Source organism: Leptinotarsa decemlineata, unplaced genomic scaffold (genome assembly GCF_025532065.1).
Source record: "Leptinotarsa decemlineata unplaced genomic scaffold, Ldec_3_MD MMD2_tig00001064_RagTag_RagTag, whole genome shotgun sequence".
Classification (NCBI taxonomy): Eukaryota; Metazoa; Arthropoda; class Insecta; order Coleoptera; family Chrysomelidae; genus Leptinotarsa; species Leptinotarsa decemlineata.
This window is the reverse complement of record NW_027412558.1, coordinates 6635877-6654721: the sequence shown is the minus strand read 5'-3', so window position 1 is coordinate 6654721 and position 18845 is coordinate 6635877. Positions and strand designations below refer to the sequence as shown.

Here is an 18845-nt window from a genome sequence, read left to right as displayed (position 1 = left end):
TATCCTATCATGTTCTAGAGGTTAAGTGTTAACTTCCAGAGGAAATTTAAGTACCGAGGTCACCGAATTATCGATAAACATTAACATTTAGCTTAAGGTTAGGATCAAGGAAGAGCAGTTCGTATATCAAGTTTACTTGAAGCTCTGACCTAAAATACGAAAAAGGAGACAAATATATCAAAAATGCTCAGTGATGAGAAATATCAATCATTGAATAAAGATTTACTTTATTGTTGAAAAAAAACATTTTGTTGAAAAAGAAAAATCTCAGAGTAATGACCATTTCTCGCTAGTAGGATACTATACTTTTTCTATGACTTATTTAGGGAATATTTCGAAATGAGATTTGAGTTTCATAACAAGCAGTGACCTAACGAATTATTTAAAAATAGTTTCTATTATCGTTATAGTATTCAATGTCCAAAAGTTTGAAAATTGGATGGGGATCGCCTCTGGTATTTTCAATGTTTGTAAGTTTTCAGAATTTTCATTAAAGTTATTTACTCTTCACGTTTCTTCAGTAGTTTCCCACATTTTTGTATATATAATGATGGAGAAGTAGGAATCCAAAAAGCTTTTTGAACAGCCCGAAACCAAAATGATTAATTACAGATTTTTTTATATTCAACATATCTCCTATAATGCCAGGTTTTTTCTACATTGTTCTGAAAACTTCATTCAGATTCAGATTCTTTATTAATCATTTGTAGCCAAGCTGTTTGGATATGGTAAGTTATATTACACTTAGTAGCACATTATTAATGCTATGCAAAAGAATTGAAAAAAAATATAATTTCAATATTTTGAAAGTACAATATTCATACAAGAGACACTTCCATTCAGGTAATAAAATAAATTAGGTATCTTTGCATGAATTGAAGGGGTTATAGTTTTAGGAGTGATTAATTTTTGGGAAAGGAAGTTTTTGGCTTTCTACTACTCCATCTTGATACAAAAAAAAGGATGAGGAAATCTTCCAAAGAAAGGAAGGAAGTAATCAATTTGAAAATAAGTACCTCTATACATGGATGTGTAGATCATGCAAAAAAGTAACTTTCAGACACAAACTGAAAGAAAGTCCTCCTGAAACAGCTGCTTTCATATAAACATTGGATTACACGAAAGAAAAAAATCCTTTCGAAACATATACTTCTATATGAACACTGAATTATACAGAAGATACTTTTCTCTACTCAGTTTGTATTTCAAACATTCGTTGTGGAATAAAAATCAGATATCATTCACATGAGTTCTACTTTAAATTGTATCAAGATGGAGTAGTACGAAGCCAAAAACTTTCTTTCCCAAAAAAATATCTTTGCAATAGTTAACAAATTCTTCAAGGCTGTAAAAAGCATTCATTGTCAGAATTATTTGATTTTTTTTTCTTGAAGAGGGAGTACCATAATTCTTTCACATTATTTGATATATAATTGTATAATGTAGGTCCATTATGATGTGGTGATTTTGTTAAATATGTGTGGTTGAATTTTTCGATTGTTTCATGTTTCATACCTGTGTTTGTCACCATTTTTAGCACAGCAATCTTTATTATTATGTATATATTGAAAAAAGTTTGAAATGTAGGTATATACAGGGAAATGTTAATATATCCTTTTGTTTAAATACTTCTCGGCATGAGTCAAAAGGTTTCGTATTATATATAACTTTGAAGCAACCCTCCGATACAATTATATTTGTTGTAAATACTAGGTTTATGATGCACTGTTTGGAACCTTTGGTGTAGTAATGAATATTACTGGAGTTTTTTTCCAATGCGATAAATAGGGATGACCCCTGATTCTGGGAGAGGAACAAACACAAGAGGCCAACGAAGCAGAACCAGACACCCCCCGAGAGAAGTATAAAAACCAGATTTCAGATTTTCAGATTCACTGTAAAACAACACTTGCTCGCGACACAAAGACACTCGTCTCCGGTTAGTTTTTGGGGACCCCATGTAGAAATTCAGTCAGGAAAGTCACGATAAAAGAAACCATTGGATTAGAAAGTAAAAGCACCTGAAGGCTGACTTTCGACCGAAAGAGGTCAGATGTTATTCTTGCTGAAGTGCCCACCAGCACAGTATAGAAGTAAACACCAGTAAGTTCACTCGCCGCCATATTTGGGTCAAGATTCCCCACCTCGAATTTTTTGCGCGGCCGAACTACAGCGCAATCGACTGCATCTCAGGCGTTTATCAAGCGAGCCAAATTGAGTCATGGAATATTATTACAGAGTGAGTCGTTATAAGTGGTGGTTTTGTATTTGTGGAAAATTTGTGTCTAGTTTTAAAATGAACAAGTGTCGAGCTGTGGGTTGCTGTAATTTGCAGGGTGATGTCGGGATTAATTTTTTTCGATTTCCAGTTGACGAAAAAAGGTATGTTTTTCTATTATTTATTATGTAAGATTGAAGTAATGAACATATAACGAAAATCATAAAATAAATTGTTATAGACCATATATAGTGGAGTCATTAATATGCAAACTTTTTATTATGAATTTAATTTGATGAAATTGAACTTTATGAATAGTATATGCCTCCAGTTCCCTTGGAAATCCACAAAGGAAAATAATTGTTGAACCACATCAAGTTTTGATTTGTATCTGTAGGAAAACAATTACTTCCACTGAAATCTTTGCAAAACCAAAGTATCAAATGTATATTCAAATAACCTTTTTTGGAGCCTACTTTCCATTTATATGTTCCAGATAATCTACTATAAATAGCAAATATGTTTTTTCTGAATATCATAATTTTTTCATAATTAGCCAACTAGGCAACCTAAAACTAAGAAATCTGTATTTTGTATTGAAGTTTTGATTTACAACAACCAACCCAATAATATAAAAAAATATTTCAGAAAAATGATTCAAAACAAAATGAAAATCTGCAAATGCCTTAGTAGTCATGGCAAAAGGCATACATTCGACCTGGAAACAGCCTGTTGCATACTTTTTTACCAATTCATCCACATCAATACTGGATATAAAAAGTATTGTGATTGAAGCTGTTAGGCAATTATCAAAAATTGGATTGAGAGTTAGGGGTATCATTTCAGATTTAGGTTCTAATTCTTATAAACTTGCCAGAAAAGATCTCGAAGTGACTGTAGAGCAGTCATATTTCTTTGTTGATGAGAAAAAAATATTTTACATCTGCTAACATGTAGCAGAAACCATTTTTTCGATGACTTTTTGAAATTTAATGAACATACAACAAACAAAAGCCAACTTGAACAACTTTACAACTTGGATAAGGAAAAGCAATATAGACTACCACCCAAACTTACTGATTCTCATTTATTTCCAACTAACTTTCAAAGGATGAAGGTTAAATTAGCCAGTCAAGTTTTCAGTCATTTGGTAGCTACAGCGATGAATACCTATGCCAGTTTCAATTAGACACCATCAGCAGCAATAGGAACGGCTACATTCATTGAAAAAAAGGATAGGTGTTTGATATTTTAAATTTAAATACATTTGACGGTGTGAAAGATTTCAATAAACTTTTTTTCAGAACATCAAAACAATAATAATACTGATGATCTTCAAACAAGACTCAACCTCTGATGGAAGCAAGAAATTCTTTCGAAGGTATCTGGAATCAATGTAGTCGCCCTGGAGCGCCAATTAATGTGTATTGTTTTTTTATTTTTATCTTTTTTATAATTTTTCAGCAAATTAACTGTAATATGAAAAAAGGAAAAAACACGACTGGACAAATGAGATTCATTGAGGGGTGGCAGATAACAAATCAGGACTGTGTGGAAAATTATTTTGGTCAACTTAGAAATACTTGTGGAAACGCCAGAAACCCAACTCCTATTCAAATTACCAGAGCTTTCAAAAACACATTTAGTCTTTAGTATTTCACACAGGCAGAAGGAACTAACTGTCTAAAAGATACTAGTGAGATTCTATCTAGTATTACAGATGCAGACATAAATGGAATGAAGATTCTTGTGGAAGTTCCAAAAAATCCCTACAAACCTTTGAGAGTAGAGACAAATGATTAAAGAACTCTAGCCACTCCAGAAGACAACAGCTTGGGCAATGTTTGTGGATATCTTTTGAGAAAATGTTTAAGAAAACATTCATGAGAAGTATGTACAAATTTTGCCACGGCGGTTAGTACGACACTGAATGAAACAAATGTAGGTATATAGTCATTTCAAGGCATATAGTAATACAGTAGCCAAACAGTTTGGAAGTTTATATATGCCTCCCGATTCAGTTTCACAATGTATCATTCATCTAGAGATAGAATTTCTCAATCATTTCAACAATTTATGTGCCACTGATTGTGATAATTTTTCTTTGAATTATTTATTTTCTCTTTTCACAATGGTAAGAATTTATTATAGAAATTTGAAAACAAATCAAAAACTCATCATTCTGAGAAACCTTTAAAATATATCAGCAAAAGTTTTTTACCTAAATTGTATAATCTTACTATATAAAATATACGCATATTTCACCACCTTGTCTTATTTTTTATGAATTCCTAAATAGTTCACAATCATATGAGACATTTATTGGGAACTCCTCGTAGCAATGATGAAGTCGGATCATGGTCACATATTTTTTTATCGAACCTCGTGCAGAGGTGCACAACAGCTCTTAGCCGACACCCTCCTGCCCCGTCACGTGCCAGCAAAAAATAAAATCTCGACCCGAAACATCAAAGACACCGACGGGAGTGAATTTACTTCTGTTCACTTATGTACAGTGCCACCAGTAAGTTGGGGACCGCTCCGGAGGAGCAGAACTCAGGGCACTCAACCCGGGAGGGGGCATGAGGGGCTTTTGGCGTGTGGTTCATTGGCAATTATTACCGTCTTGGTCCACTCCATTCAATTATTACAAGTATCTCTACGATTTTTCAACTTTTTTGACAGACAAAATTATCAAACACGACAAGTTGATATATATGTACTTTGTTCCTTGTGAAAAATATGAATTCAGGCAGTAACTCTTTGGGATGAACTGAAGGGTTTGTCCTTTCTAAACCTGTATAAATTTCTCTATTACCATTTTCATTTTTTACGGATTATAAAAGGTGAAATCCCCGGAAAGGTATAACAAACTCTGATTTCCTTTACTAAAAATGACTTTCTCATATAGTAGGTAGGTAGGTCTAAAGTGAGTGGGTCTAATCGACCCTCCACCGCAACCCATAAGGGTTTATTGTGGCTCACACCTATTCACACTCGGCCAAATAAACCCAGCTTCTTAACGAAGCCGATTAGTTTGTATGGTGAGTGGTTTTTCAGGTCAGATGGTGAGAGTACGGATCTGCCGAACTCAAAGTACCTGATTCGGTCCCGAACGGGGCAGGCACAAAGTATATGCTCTGCAGTTTCATCATTTTCCAGACAGAGGCGACACACACTGTCTTCCGACAGTTCAAGTCTCTGCATGTGATGATTCAAATGACAGTGACCTGTGAGAAGGCCTGTGAGAGATCCTAGTTCATCCCTACTGTAGTTCAATAACTGTTTGGAATCAAGCTTCGAAGGGTGAATAAACGCCTTGGAGTGAGCCAATCCTGGAAGATTCTGCCAGAAGTCCATAACTCTTCTTGCCATCCAGTGTTTGGCAAAGCCCAAAGCGATGCCAATGACAGCTTCTGGTCCAATGAAGCCGCTTGCAGCACCCTCCTTTGCAAGAGAGTCAGAAGCTTCATTTGCCTTCCAGGCCAGTATGGCAAGCAATCCAGACCAGAGACAATCTGTTTAGTCTTCCTATCGAGGAGAGTCTTTTTTGGCAGTTTGCTACCAATTTAGACGTTGCTCGGTGGGAGCCAAGAGCTTCCAACGCCGCTTGACTGTCCGCGAATATTTTTATTGACTTTTGAGTGAGGTTGGATTTATCCAATCTCTCCGCACACAATTCAGTAGCGTAAATTTCCGCTTGAAATACAGTCGCTTAGGTTCCTAGGCAGGTTGATATATCTGTCCTGGGTCTGCGACTGAAAACACCTGCACCAGAATCTGAAGGTGTTTTTGATCCATCTGTAAACCAACAACTATCTGCTCTTAATATTTCCTTCTCCCGCAGGATCCAGTCCTCTCTAGTCGGGAATAGTACTTTATAAGGCAGTTCGTAGTTGACAGTTGGAGGCATAAAGTCAGAGGTCATTTCCAGAATGCTGCGACTTCCAATGTCAACCAACAGTCTGTTGCACTCTGCATTGAATTGATTTGTGCAATTGGCAATGTGCACAAGTCTGTATGCAGTCCATCTAGCCTCTCTTTCCAGAAAAATGTGGAGAGGAGGTAGATCTAGAGGGATCTCCATCGCCGCTGACGGTGTGGTACTGATGACACCACTGATAGCCAGACAAGCCTGTCTCTGGAAGCAAGAGAGCTTCGCTTGGGCCGTTTTCTGTAAAGCCTTCGGCCACCAAGCAACTGCACCATACGTGATCATTGGTCTGACAATCATCAAATAAATCCAATCGATTTGTTTGGGACCTAAACCCCAAGTTTTACCACAAATCCTTCGACATGTCCATAGAGACAGTCTGGCTTTGTGTAGACTAAAGTAGACTAAAGTATAACAGTTTAATTTATCGATTTGGAAATGTATTCCGTGAAAATGAATGATTTCAACTAATCGTAATAACTGATATCATTAATGAAAATTCATTTTTAGAATTTAAGCTGAACCATCAAAACATGACGTCGAACTATACGACTATCAACTGTTCTTTCGATATTCACAAAAAGGGGACGAATGTTTCGACAAATTCTTATCTTTTGTCCACCCACCTACACCGAAAGACATAAAACGCGATCCTCGGATCCGTTTGAGAGGATTATTTCTTCTCGTCCACGATGCATTTCATCCCGCTGTTCAAGTCTCTGCAGACGAAAGACGGCATTCTTCCCATACCACGTCGGGCATCATAACAGCTTCTTCTAGAAGAATGTCATTCCCGAAGGCGATTACTTAATTTTTTTTATCTGCGTCGAGGTCATTACCCATTAACCTATTGTGTGAAGTAGCTGTAATAAATTTACCATTTTAATTTGCTAGAGTTGACACGGCCATTTTACGGGGGACGATCGATAATACAACCTTTTGTTTTCCGATTGAATTCTTAAAATGTCCCTTCACGTGGTTGCATTGTTTTTATAACGTAGAAGAGCGAACGATGCCATTTGCTACTCAATATTACTTTAGGTACTTTATACTATGTTATTGTTGTTTGTGTGGTAATAAAAAAATTCATTGTTGTTATTATTATTACTAAATGTAATGTAATCGCACTCTTTCAGTCCTATCTACGGGATCGAAAACAATATGTTCAGCTCAATGGTTTCAAATCTACCGAATATAATGCTTCTTCCGGTGTTCCACAAGGTTCAAACCTGGGACCGTTGCTCTTCAATATATTCATTAATGATATTGCAGATGTTATAGATGTGTTTTTTTTTAATATGCCGATGATCTAAAACTATACTGCCTCGTTGAGAACATAGATGATTGTGTAAACATCTCAGCAAACGTAGGACGGGTTGTAGAATGGTGTTATCGAAATAACTTGTCACTGAACCCGGATAAATAAATGTAAGGTCATGTCCTACAGTTTGAAAACAAATATCTTGATCTTTGCACTATCATTTAATAGGCATATCGATGAAGTTGTTACCTCCTCCTGTCGTTTGTACGGATTAATTGCACGTAACAGTAGTGATTTAAAAAAAACTTCGACCTTAAAAACTTTATTCTATGCTTTCATAAGATCAAAGTAAGAATACGCGTCAGTTGTGTGGAGCCCCTTTTATCAATATCACATTGATAAAATAGAAGCAATTCAAACACGATTTTTAAAACTGCTAAGCCTAAAAACCGATGGCATTTATCCTCCAATAGAAACAACCCACTCTGAATTGCTACAAAAGCATACCTTTTGCAGTCTTGAATAAAAGGCGTGAATATTATAGTGTTGCACTAACCTATAAAATTATCAAAGTTGACTGCCCAACATTACTGGAAAAGTTTAATATTTGCATTCCTAGGATCTGTTCCAGACACCCGAGTACTTTCTATATAAAAACATCTCGCAAAAATGTTCTGGATAATTCTCCGATCCATACCATGTGTAAAGTGACAAATTCTGTTAGCGATAATCTAGATATATTTAGTTGCAAATTGTCAAATATAAAATCCCACTTTCTAAAATAATTGTTCTGTCACCTATAATAAATATAAAATGTGTAGTCTTTATAGTCACTTGTTTGTGATGTATTTATTATACTCTGTTATTTCCTGCTCTGTAATTGGGCTATGTCCTGTAGAGTACTGTATTACAAATAAATAAATAAATAAGTAATTCTTGGAATCGCAGTCCGCGTTTGGTGGCCTGGTGGAGACTGCTACGGATAGTGTTTCCAGATCTGAAGCAGGTTCTGATGTTGTATTTGAACCCAATTCTTCTTATCTTTTTCGATAATCCTCTGATGTTAGGGAAGTGCAAGCACTGGTTGTGACGGCTTCTGTTCCTTGTGAGGCTCTTGCTGTCTTTCAGCCAAAGTCTGTTCCACAATCGCTTTGGAGTAGCCATTCCGTTGAAGATCATTTTTGATGTGTCTAGTTCCTTCTCGAGACCATTCTTCGTATTACAGAGCCCGAAAGCACAGTCTAATAGGGTTTTGATGATTCCTCTTTTGGTAGATTGATGGTGGTTGGATTCGTGGTTCAGATACTGTCCCGTGTGAGTGGGTTTTTGGTGTACAGATTTTTCCCATTTAGTGTCAGTCCTCTTCACCAATACGTCGAAGAATGGCAACTCGTTGTTGACGTTCTTCTCCATTGTGAAGGTGATGAAATCGGTCTTACGCAGTTGATGTACTTCAGAAAGGTGTCTAGTTTTGTATTCCCATGATAATGTTTCTAATGAAGTTGGGCTAACAAATAGTTCAAAAAGCATAAACAATTGAGCTTAACAAAAAGTGGGGCTAACAGAACTTAAAATATCAACAACACATGGATACCGGCATTACAATAACACAAAGATTCTCCCAATCAGTTCTCTAATTCGAAATAAGAGAAAGATATTACCCACTTGAACCTTAACTTTAGAAAAATCGACTAATTAAAATGTTTCTAATATACGTGACGCTGTTAGGCTAAATGATTTTTCAAAATATTCGTAAAAATGGATGAGTGAGTAAACATTGTCTCGAGTATATGTAATCAATAATCAAAATTTACGTTTCAAGTTCTTGACGTAAAAGAGTTCCCAATTTCACCCCAGAAGAGAAATCTTCTCTTGTTACATTAGTTGAGGAACAAAAAATATTATAGAATGCAAAAAAGAGGCACTTTGATTTGCTCAGAAAATAAAAGAGCATGGCAACAAACTTGATAGGAATTCAACAGTGAAGGAATGGCAAAACAATAATAATATCGGTTTAGAACTAGGCGATTTACAATTTATCTATCAGTATGATTGTATTATTTCTTCGGATTTAAACTAATAAAAAACTTTCCACCGGACCAGGGAACAACCGAAAACGGACAAAAAATATTCCACATCATATTCTTCGAAATAGTTTGGCATGAATCTAATCATTTTTGGCCTTCTTGGCTCTTCATCACTTGATTAGACATCGAAATCCATATTTCCTCATATATTTCACTTGACATGATCGGATGATTATTGACTTTAACTGACAAATAACCCATACATCTTCTTTCAGTTAAGGTAACTATCAAATAACTATCAGTTGAGAGTTAACTAACACATAATTTGAAATACATTTCAGTTGAGATCCACTACATGGGCTTGGACCTAACACATCGCTAGTCTTGCATTCTTGCATTCACCGCTTTTTCAGTTAGTACTAACTTTCAGAAGGAAGCTGCAGACCATAACTAATAAACCCGGAAACTTCGGTCATATTTGTTGAAAACATGTATGTTTCGTATGTTTTTGAAAAATATAGCTGTTTACTATAGTGATTGAACCTCACCTGAATATGGAACTTTTGAAAAAAGGCTTCCACATCAATTTTGCCATCTACCGCCGGAATATAACGGCCCTCCATGGCACCAACAGTCACCTCCAACTATTCGGCAACAATTCTATGCACTCAGGTGAGAAATAGTATGACCAATTTTATCGAGCAGATATCGCTTATTAGTCACATTTAACAGTTGAATCACTTCTAGTTACTAATAACAATGTGTGTGTACCTGAGAAAATTACAATGGTGAAACATTTTATTTATACAGTGCATGTCTTCAATGTCCCTCCCCCCCTTTTATTTTTTGAACGGGTCAACTCAAAAAATTGAAATTTGGGATAATGAAATAATGCATGAATACATTATTTTGAAGTAATATGAGGTAATAAGCTTGAGGTCAGTTCGAAAGATGCTCGAAACGGTTGCCTTGAAGTTCTTGACATATGAACAGCCTATCCGATATTCCACGCCGAACATTTTCGAACTTAGTAACGTCAATATCTCTACAAATATTTATTATTCTCTGCCGTATATCCAATATTGAAGCAGGTACAGTTTCATACACCTTTTGCTGCAAACAGCCTAATGAAAAAAGTCTAAAGGTGACAAATCTGGCGAGCGGGCTGGCCATTCTGTAGGACCTCGACGGCCAATCCAACGACCGGGAAAAGTAGTATCCAAATAGTTTCTTACTTGTCTGGTAGTGTTCCATCTTGTTGGAGTACAATATCCATTCCGAATTCATTAGGATCCACTTCGACGATTTCAGTGATGAGAGGGTCAACAATAGTTTCCAGCATATTCGAATACAGTTCCCCTGTTAAATTTTGATCAATAAATAGAGGTCCTACAATATGTTTTCCCAATATTCCTGCCCAAACGTTACTTTTTTCTGTCGTACTGGCATTTTTTGTCGTTTTTATGAACAAAAAATAACTTGACAAACCTTACAGGGTTGTTGGGATTGTCATATGGCAGATAAAAAGGAATATTTCTAGAAATATCGATATTAATGTGTTTATCTTCAGGGAATTATTGAATGTTCCGCCATTTTGTAGTAGGTAAAGATATTGACTTCATATTCTCGGGTTGTAAAGTATTGGTCAGGAGCTTCTAAACGATGTGTCACAAGACCCCCCTTTCCATTTATTTTTTCCCCAGATGGCGCCCAGTCGCCATCTTGAAAGTTGCATCTGTCAATTTCACTTCAAAATGAAGTATTCATGCATTAATTTCATTATCTCAAATTTCTATTTTTTGAGTTGACCCGTTTAAAAAATAAAAGGGATGAGGACATTAAAAAAATGCACTGTATAAATCGTACCGTATACCTTCATTCGCTTCAAAAAATTATTAGAACTGACCGAAACTTAGTGAAGCACATGGTACGGTTTTGTAAACCTTTCGTAATAAAAATTAGGTTTCCATTTACTTTGTTGATAATGACGTGTTTTGGCAAACGACAACATTTCTGGCATTTCTATAACTCAATCCCTGCTTATTCAAAATGAACGGGGATCCTAACGATTGTACGCATGTTCCAAAATTGAAAAAGCGAGAAATCGCTTTTTGTCGCTCTCTGAAGTTTTCACTGTGATCATTGAACCATCTCTTGTTCCATTCATGAAGAGCCTCGTTTTATATTTGATATTCGAATTTTGAGTACTCTGTAATCCCATAGATGGAGTGTTTGTAAAGAAGAATGTCATCAACTTCATTCTCAGGCTTGTAGGCGGGTCGGTATTGGATCACACGTTCAACTATTGTTAACGAATGTTATATGCTCGTGTAACACATAGCAGAAAGCGAGAAATCGCTTCCTGTCGCTCTCTGACGTTTTCACTGTTAACAGTGAACCATCTCTTGTTTCATTCATTGATCTTTATCTGAGAGGGCTGTCTTTGCTTGACCGCCTTCAGGAGCCTCGTTTATATTTGATATTCGAAGACTGAGTATTCTGTAATCCCATAGATGGGGTCTTGTCCTTTTTACGCGGGCGGTATTGGATCACAAGTTAAACTATGGTTAACGAATGTTATATGGTCGTGTAAAACATAAATTATAATTATTGGTACGAAACCAGATTAGGACATGGACCAATAAGAAGCACACAGAGTACTGGACAAAAGTACCTGGCAACAAACACAGTAGAACCTTCATTAGGGAACCGTCTGAGAAAAGAACCGAAGAACTATAGTAGAGATCGGCTCAGCATAATTACAAGGTTACTAACCGGTCATTGTCCGCTTAGAGGACACCTGAATAAAATGAGGCTGTACAACGGAGACGTCAGAGATAGAAACAGCTCTACACATCTTATGCAAATGTGAGGCACTGAATCACAGGAGGCAGGCAATATATAGACGTACAAAATTACGTCCAGAAGAATATGACGAACATCTAACAGGGAACCTGTACAAACTAGTACAGGGAACGAGACTCATGGAATGGGTGTTATGAGAAGATGAGAGAATAAACGCAATAAGCCCAAGAGAATGCAGTGTTTTCTGGAGACTTGGACTAAATGGACAAGTCAGACAGCTCCCAAGGGACCAAAAAAACCATAAATTTATATAAATATAGATGTTTTCTAATTGCGGTGAAATCATATGACGGCGTGAAACCTGAACCTTGTTTTCGAAGAGGTCGCGCAGGAAACTAGTCCAAGGATGATAAGTGTATGGAAAAGATATACAGTACTTGACATATACTAAATTATAACACCTTACAAAATACAAATTATTTGAACAATTTAGTACAGTGTATCCACTTATATTCGTCAACGGAATGCGGTGAAACTCTTTTTGTAATTCTCAGGGGCAGCTATTTTTTTTTTACTTGAATGTGGGTACGGACTGGTATGCATAGAAAAAAGACGGATGCTCGTTGTAACTTAAGTGGTTGTTTTCGTTAAACAGTTTTAAAATCCGAACTGAACACTAAAAATAGGAAGATGATGTAAGCAAATGTTTTACAATAAAAAAATAGAATGTACAGTTTTCATTTAAACAAAAAAAAACTTGGATATAACAAAAACAATATTTTTAATAAGATAGGTCTCACCTAAAAATTGGAAGACAAATAATTAACTCCGATTCGTTTAAAAAATGAATTTTTGCTATTAGTTGTACGGTTCTGCCAAGTTTAGATGAAAACGTCGATTTGATAAGTACGAGGTTTTAGCGAAAAAGGATGAAGTTAATAAAAACTAACAAAATGTAAAAAATATTGCAGGCAAAAACCTCCTTATATTTCAAATTCAAAAATGCTAAAATAAAGCGTGTGGCGGCATCAAGTAAATAGTAGCTCAGGTTTCGGTTCAGGGATGGTGTTATAGTAAGAAGTCTAATTGCGTAAACATGTTGTTGCCTGCGCATGTTTCGTTATGGGAGTAAAAACTGTGATCAGGTAAATACATTTTTATCGTCACTTTGAATTTTGCTGTTCCAAATTTCATGATTTTTTCTGGTAATTCATCATTAATTTTCCAATCGAGTCTCAGCCTTTCATTGATAGAGAATCTCCATGTCTGGTGTTGAAATTGTGATTGAAGTTAAAATTGTGATTGGAGAAGTGTAATAATTCTCGAGGATCTCAAACAGTCACTGAAAAATTATTATTGAAGGAACTATTATGACTCTCAATATTGGAATGAAGATTTGCATGAATCTCTTGGACCTACTTCAGCGATGATTCTCACGGGACCTTTCTGCATTACAAAAATTTTAGAATTATGACTACAATTGCCCCAAAGTAAAATGCCATACGTCAGCTAGCTATGCACAAAATGGAAATATGATATCATAACTATGTGTATCAATTAATGTATGCCTTGAAGAAAATCTGGAAGAAAATATCATGGGGTGACATTATGTGTTTTCCGTTAACCAGCTATCGCACCCCGACGAACAACAACCCTCAGAAGTTAAAACTTGTGCGAGTTAGGGACTATCGAGGTCTTACCTTTTAACGTGTGATTGCTAACTCGGGTTGGACGATAGCAAGTGAAAATCGAGCGTTCAGCCTGGGGCTTGAACCATCGACTCACACATCGGCCGATTGACTGAGTGAACAAGGCACCCACGTCGAACCGCCCGACCTAATAGAATTTAAGGTTTCGAGAACCCAGGCACCGGTTTCTTCGAAGAAAGTGAAAGTGGCTTTCTTGTGACCTGTTTGTGGCTCTCGCAGTTTTCAAAAGAACGTTCCCTACAAGTAGCCATCGACGGTTCTCTCTCGGTTACCTTTACCAACAATGCTAGAATTCCCCAGGGATCCAAATTGCCTCAACTCCTCTTTCTATTTGTTACCTGTTTGTGGCTCTCGCGGTTTTCAAAAGAACGTTCCTTAGAAGCAGCCATCGAAGGTTCTCTCTCGGTTACCTTTACCAACAATGCTAGAATTCCCCAGGGATCCAAATTGTCTCTACTCCTCTTTCTATTTGTGACTTGTTTGTGGCTCTCGCAGTTTTCAAAAGAACGTTCCTTAGAAGCAGCCATCGACGGTTCTCTTTTGGTTACCTTTACCAACAATGCTAGAATTCCCCAGGGATCCAAATTGCCTCTACTCCTCTTTCTATCTGTGACTTGTTTGTGGCTCTCGCAGTTTTCAAAAGAACGTTCCTTAGAAGCAGCCATCGAAGGTTCTCTCTCGGTTACCTTTAGCAACAATGCTAGAATTACCCAGGGATTCAAATTGTCTCTACTCCTTTCTATTTGTCACTTGTTTGTGGCTCTCGCAGTTTTCAAAAGAACGTTTCTTAGAAGCAGCCATCGACGGTTCTTTTTTGGTTACCTTTACCAACAATGCTAGAATTCCCCAGGGATCCAAATTGCCTCTACTCCTCTTTCTATTTGTGACTTGTTTGTGGCTCTCGCAGTTTTCAAAAGAACGTTCCTTAGAAGCAGCCATCGAAGGTTCTTTTTTGGTTACCTTTACCAACAATGCTAGAATTCCCCAGGGATCCAAATTGCCTCTACTCCTCTTTCTATTTGTGACTTGTTTGTGGCTCTCGCAGTTTTCAAAAGAACGTTCCTTACATAACAAACAAAACCAACGCAACTGCATCTTTTCTTTATCACACGTGTCGCATCGACTCGAATTTATTTTCGCGCGATACTTTGAATTTTGCGATAACACCTCAGACATTAATTTGACTTCAATGGCACGAAGGACAATGGGAAATGTTCCTCAATTTGGGTTATTACAGCAAATACAAGTTTGAACAAAATAAAGTTGAGTTTAATTCATGAGTTTTTCAAATTCACTTCGAAAAGTATTCAAATTGATGTTTCAAATGTTGTGTTTTAATTTTTAAAGGGTTTTGTTTCTAATTCACATATTGGCAACAGCGCCTAGAATGCTAGATCGGAGTTCAGGTTAGTAGTATGCTAGAAGAAGAAGAATCATGTCAATAGTGTCAAATTAAGGCAAAATATGAATTATAGTTCAATACCACCTCCACAAGCCACATAAACAACTATTATTTTGTTATTTATTTATAGAGAGGAAGATAAGTTAGGTGCACAAAATGTCATATGTCACAGAATGTCTCGGAACATAAGTTAACAGAACAGCACGCCTTTGAAATATGTCATCTTTGTTTGTCTCATACAAGTAACAGATGCATTGTCCTTTATTAGCTATAATCGATCTTGCCAAATGGTGAAATAGAAACGAATCCCTTTTAATGTTGAATGCATTATTTCATTCCTCTTTTTCAAGTATTTAAATAATTTTTTAAAGAAAAAGGTTGAAATGATAAGTTTGAAATGCGTTGTTTTAGAGCTCTTTTATGAAAACTACTACTACTACCCATTATAATGTGCATGAAGTTCTGAAAGAAACTAAACATCTTTCCAATGAGTACATTATATGTGACCATTATTTTCAACATTGAAAAGGCTATCCTTGAAAGATAGGCAGATGCCATTGCTGACTTTCTTGTGAGTCAAATAATGAATTATACATTCAAACATTTTTCCTTGAATCACTACGTCGAATTTTAATGTTTAATGAACTGAGTAATTGGTTCGTCGATTGAAATTGAAAACATCTAGTACACAGTACTTGCTATTTCTAATTCTGAACATGTAAACGTCGAGAATGATTGATTGAAACTTAAACACCGTTTACACCACAACTAATCTACATCTAGTATTGTACACCCCCAAAGTTCAACAGGCACTCTAAACAATCCCATAAATCAGACACCACCCCGTCGGCGTCCATATCCTTGTGTGGTTTGTAACAATAGCCGAGGCATTCATAAAATTTTTGGAGTATAATACATCAAACCGTCTCCAATGACGAAGTATTTTCCAACAAAGAGGCCATCCACCACCACCGACAGGACCGGACTGGCGTCAGGCACCGGCACAGGCTAGAGGCACTTCCCTCGAGATACTGTATATCATCTAATTGGTCAAAGGCATTTCCTTGTGTTTTCAAGGTCACAAGTGTTTCGGACATTTCAGGTTCAGATCGTGGTTGAAAATTTGCGGAGAGACAATTTAACGTAGCTGTTAAAAAAAACGCTGAAGAATGGGTGGAAACCAATTACTGAATTGGTGGAGAAAGGTATAGAATATAGGAAAAGAAAAATATGAATAAATGTTTGCCGCTTCAATAAAATGAATAAAATTTTCCACAGGGGAGGATGAAACTATTTCTATCGAAACTGTCAAAAAATAAATCAACATATAAGTGTCAAAAAATAAGAAAGGAACGAGCAAATTCAACAAAATATTTTTTAATTCAAAACAAATCAAAAGATATTCCTCTAGCAACGAACACAATTTTCTTCAGATCTAACAACCAAAGTACCTACTCGTATAAGAAAAAACAATTCATGAAAAAAATTAATGTAAAACATACTAATTTGAGAACGATTCATTCTGTTCATTTTTTTAATTAACGAAGATATTTTAAATCGAAAATAACGGTTTAAATGACAGTAACTTTCGTTCAGAAATATGGTGTGGAATTTTCAATTATCTTGTAATTATATATAGGAACAATGATTTCACTGTAGGTTTCAAAAATATACAAAGTGGTGAGAACTCAACTTTGAAATTGAAATGGTCAATAATTTTATTATCATCTCACATTTTGTGTAAGGTTATTCATTATTTTTTCATTGTTAAAAAGAATAAAAACATATTTTCACAGACCATCAAAATAAATATTTTTAAACGACTCTGGCTCAATCTGTTACGAATTTCAGGTTGAGTATAGTTTAACTTCCATGTTTAAAGTTCACCTGTATGATGGATGGAGTTGAAAGATTTTTATAAGCTTTCTCTTAATTTGATCAGAACTTTCATTTAACTTTTGTATCAATGAAAATTTCATTTGTTCTATCATGTCCGAAAGAAAGTAACCTTAAACCAAACGTGACGTAGTAGAGCGCGGGAATACCCAATGTTCCCTGCCGCTCGAGAAGCAGCAAGAATCATGATACCGATGTCGATGGAACTTCAGCGAAAATTCTACGATGTTCGATTGCGATATTTAAACGCTAGCTGCGAGCGTATCGAGACAGTGCGGTACGCGAAGTGATCTAGTAAGGTGATAACCATTCAAACAATAGTTGAAGTGTTTGTTGTATTTAAAGTGAAATAAAGTTAAGTTTGATTATTCAGTATAGTCAATTATTGATCAACCCACGGGGAAAAACGTAACAGTACGTTTACTCCCATTACAGAACTTCCCAAATTCTACATAATTGCATACACAAAATAACACCAATTACTTTTTGAATACACTGAACACAGCATATTGCACACATCAACAAAAAATTGGCATCAGGATGTTTCGCACTGAGAAACATCCCAAAGGAACTGGGGTTTGCTGTAGCGAAAGTAGTGTATTATGCCTTAATAGACTCTCATCTAAGGTATAGTATACCCTTTTGGGTGTTTGCATCTGAGGTATGGTATACCCTTTTGGGTGTTTGCAGTAAACAACTTATGCAGTCAGTTTTTGTCTTGCAGAAAAGGGCTATCATGTACTTATGTAAAGCGAAATGGCGGGATTCATGTGAACCCCTTTTTCAGAACATAGAATCCTTACGGTTATTTCAATATTTATATTGGAAACCGTGTCAATTATACATAAAAATGGGAAGAACTATGAATCTACAGCTACAGCCACATACCACACAAGGCGGTCAAATGAACTGAGTCTACCAATTCCAAAAACATGTTTGGTTCAAAACTCGTTGATATATAATGGAATCAGAATATACAATAAACTTCCCAATGAAATCAAAGAGACTCCTTTCATCATATTTAGAAAGAAATGTACATATCAAGTGATAAAGCCTATTATGACCTACAAGAATATTTTGACGATGTCCTGTAGTTTAGAATGTGATGAAACTGTGATTGTACTGTGTGTGAAACATATATTTTTATTCGTTGTTCAAGTTCTTGTCAAGTAACCTCTGTATATTTATATATAGTTTATATTTTATTTTAATCATTTATATTTTATACACTTATACTTCACATCTTATACTTCATGTTTATATTGATATTTATTACGACATTGTGTTTGTAACAAGAATTTATTCTTAAACAATGAACATATTATCAATCAATCAATGAAACGTCCAAAAACCTATAGAGAGAAAAGGGGGATTTCAATGGAGTGGCGATCGAACGATCACCCGACAAGCAGGTCCGTCCCTGTCCACCAAAGCGATACATCCCAACATCTGTCCGCAATAAAGTTCATTAGAGTAAATTTGTTCGGGATTATTCGTAAAACATTCTGGTATATAACAGTTTTGTATATAAATAGGGTACGATGAAGGAATTGTTACGGGGTTTAATTTAGCACTGCTGTTGATGCCTGCCTG

At 36.0% G+C, this 18845-nt stretch overlaps 1 protein-coding gene across 5 annotated transcripts in view; it reads right to left on the bottom strand.

Annotated features, from left to right (window-relative positions):
- Nucleotides 1-18845, bottom strand: part of Frl (formin-like protein) — a 120466-nt gene that overhangs the window by 46218 nt on the left and 55403 nt on the right. The window contains exon 1 of one of the 5 annotated variants that reach the window (XM_074175579.1): nucleotides 9989-10079. The exons of 3 other annotated variants lie outside the window; for them this stretch is intronic. In XM_074175579.1, coding sequence (XP_074031680.1) covers nucleotides 9989-10063 — 75 coding nt within the window. In that variant the 5' untranslated portion in view covers nucleotides 10064-10079. Of the gene's footprint in view, nucleotides 1-9988; nucleotides 10080-18845 lie in introns of those variants that run through there. One more of the 5 variants, XM_074175580.1, reaches the window with a different exon arrangement.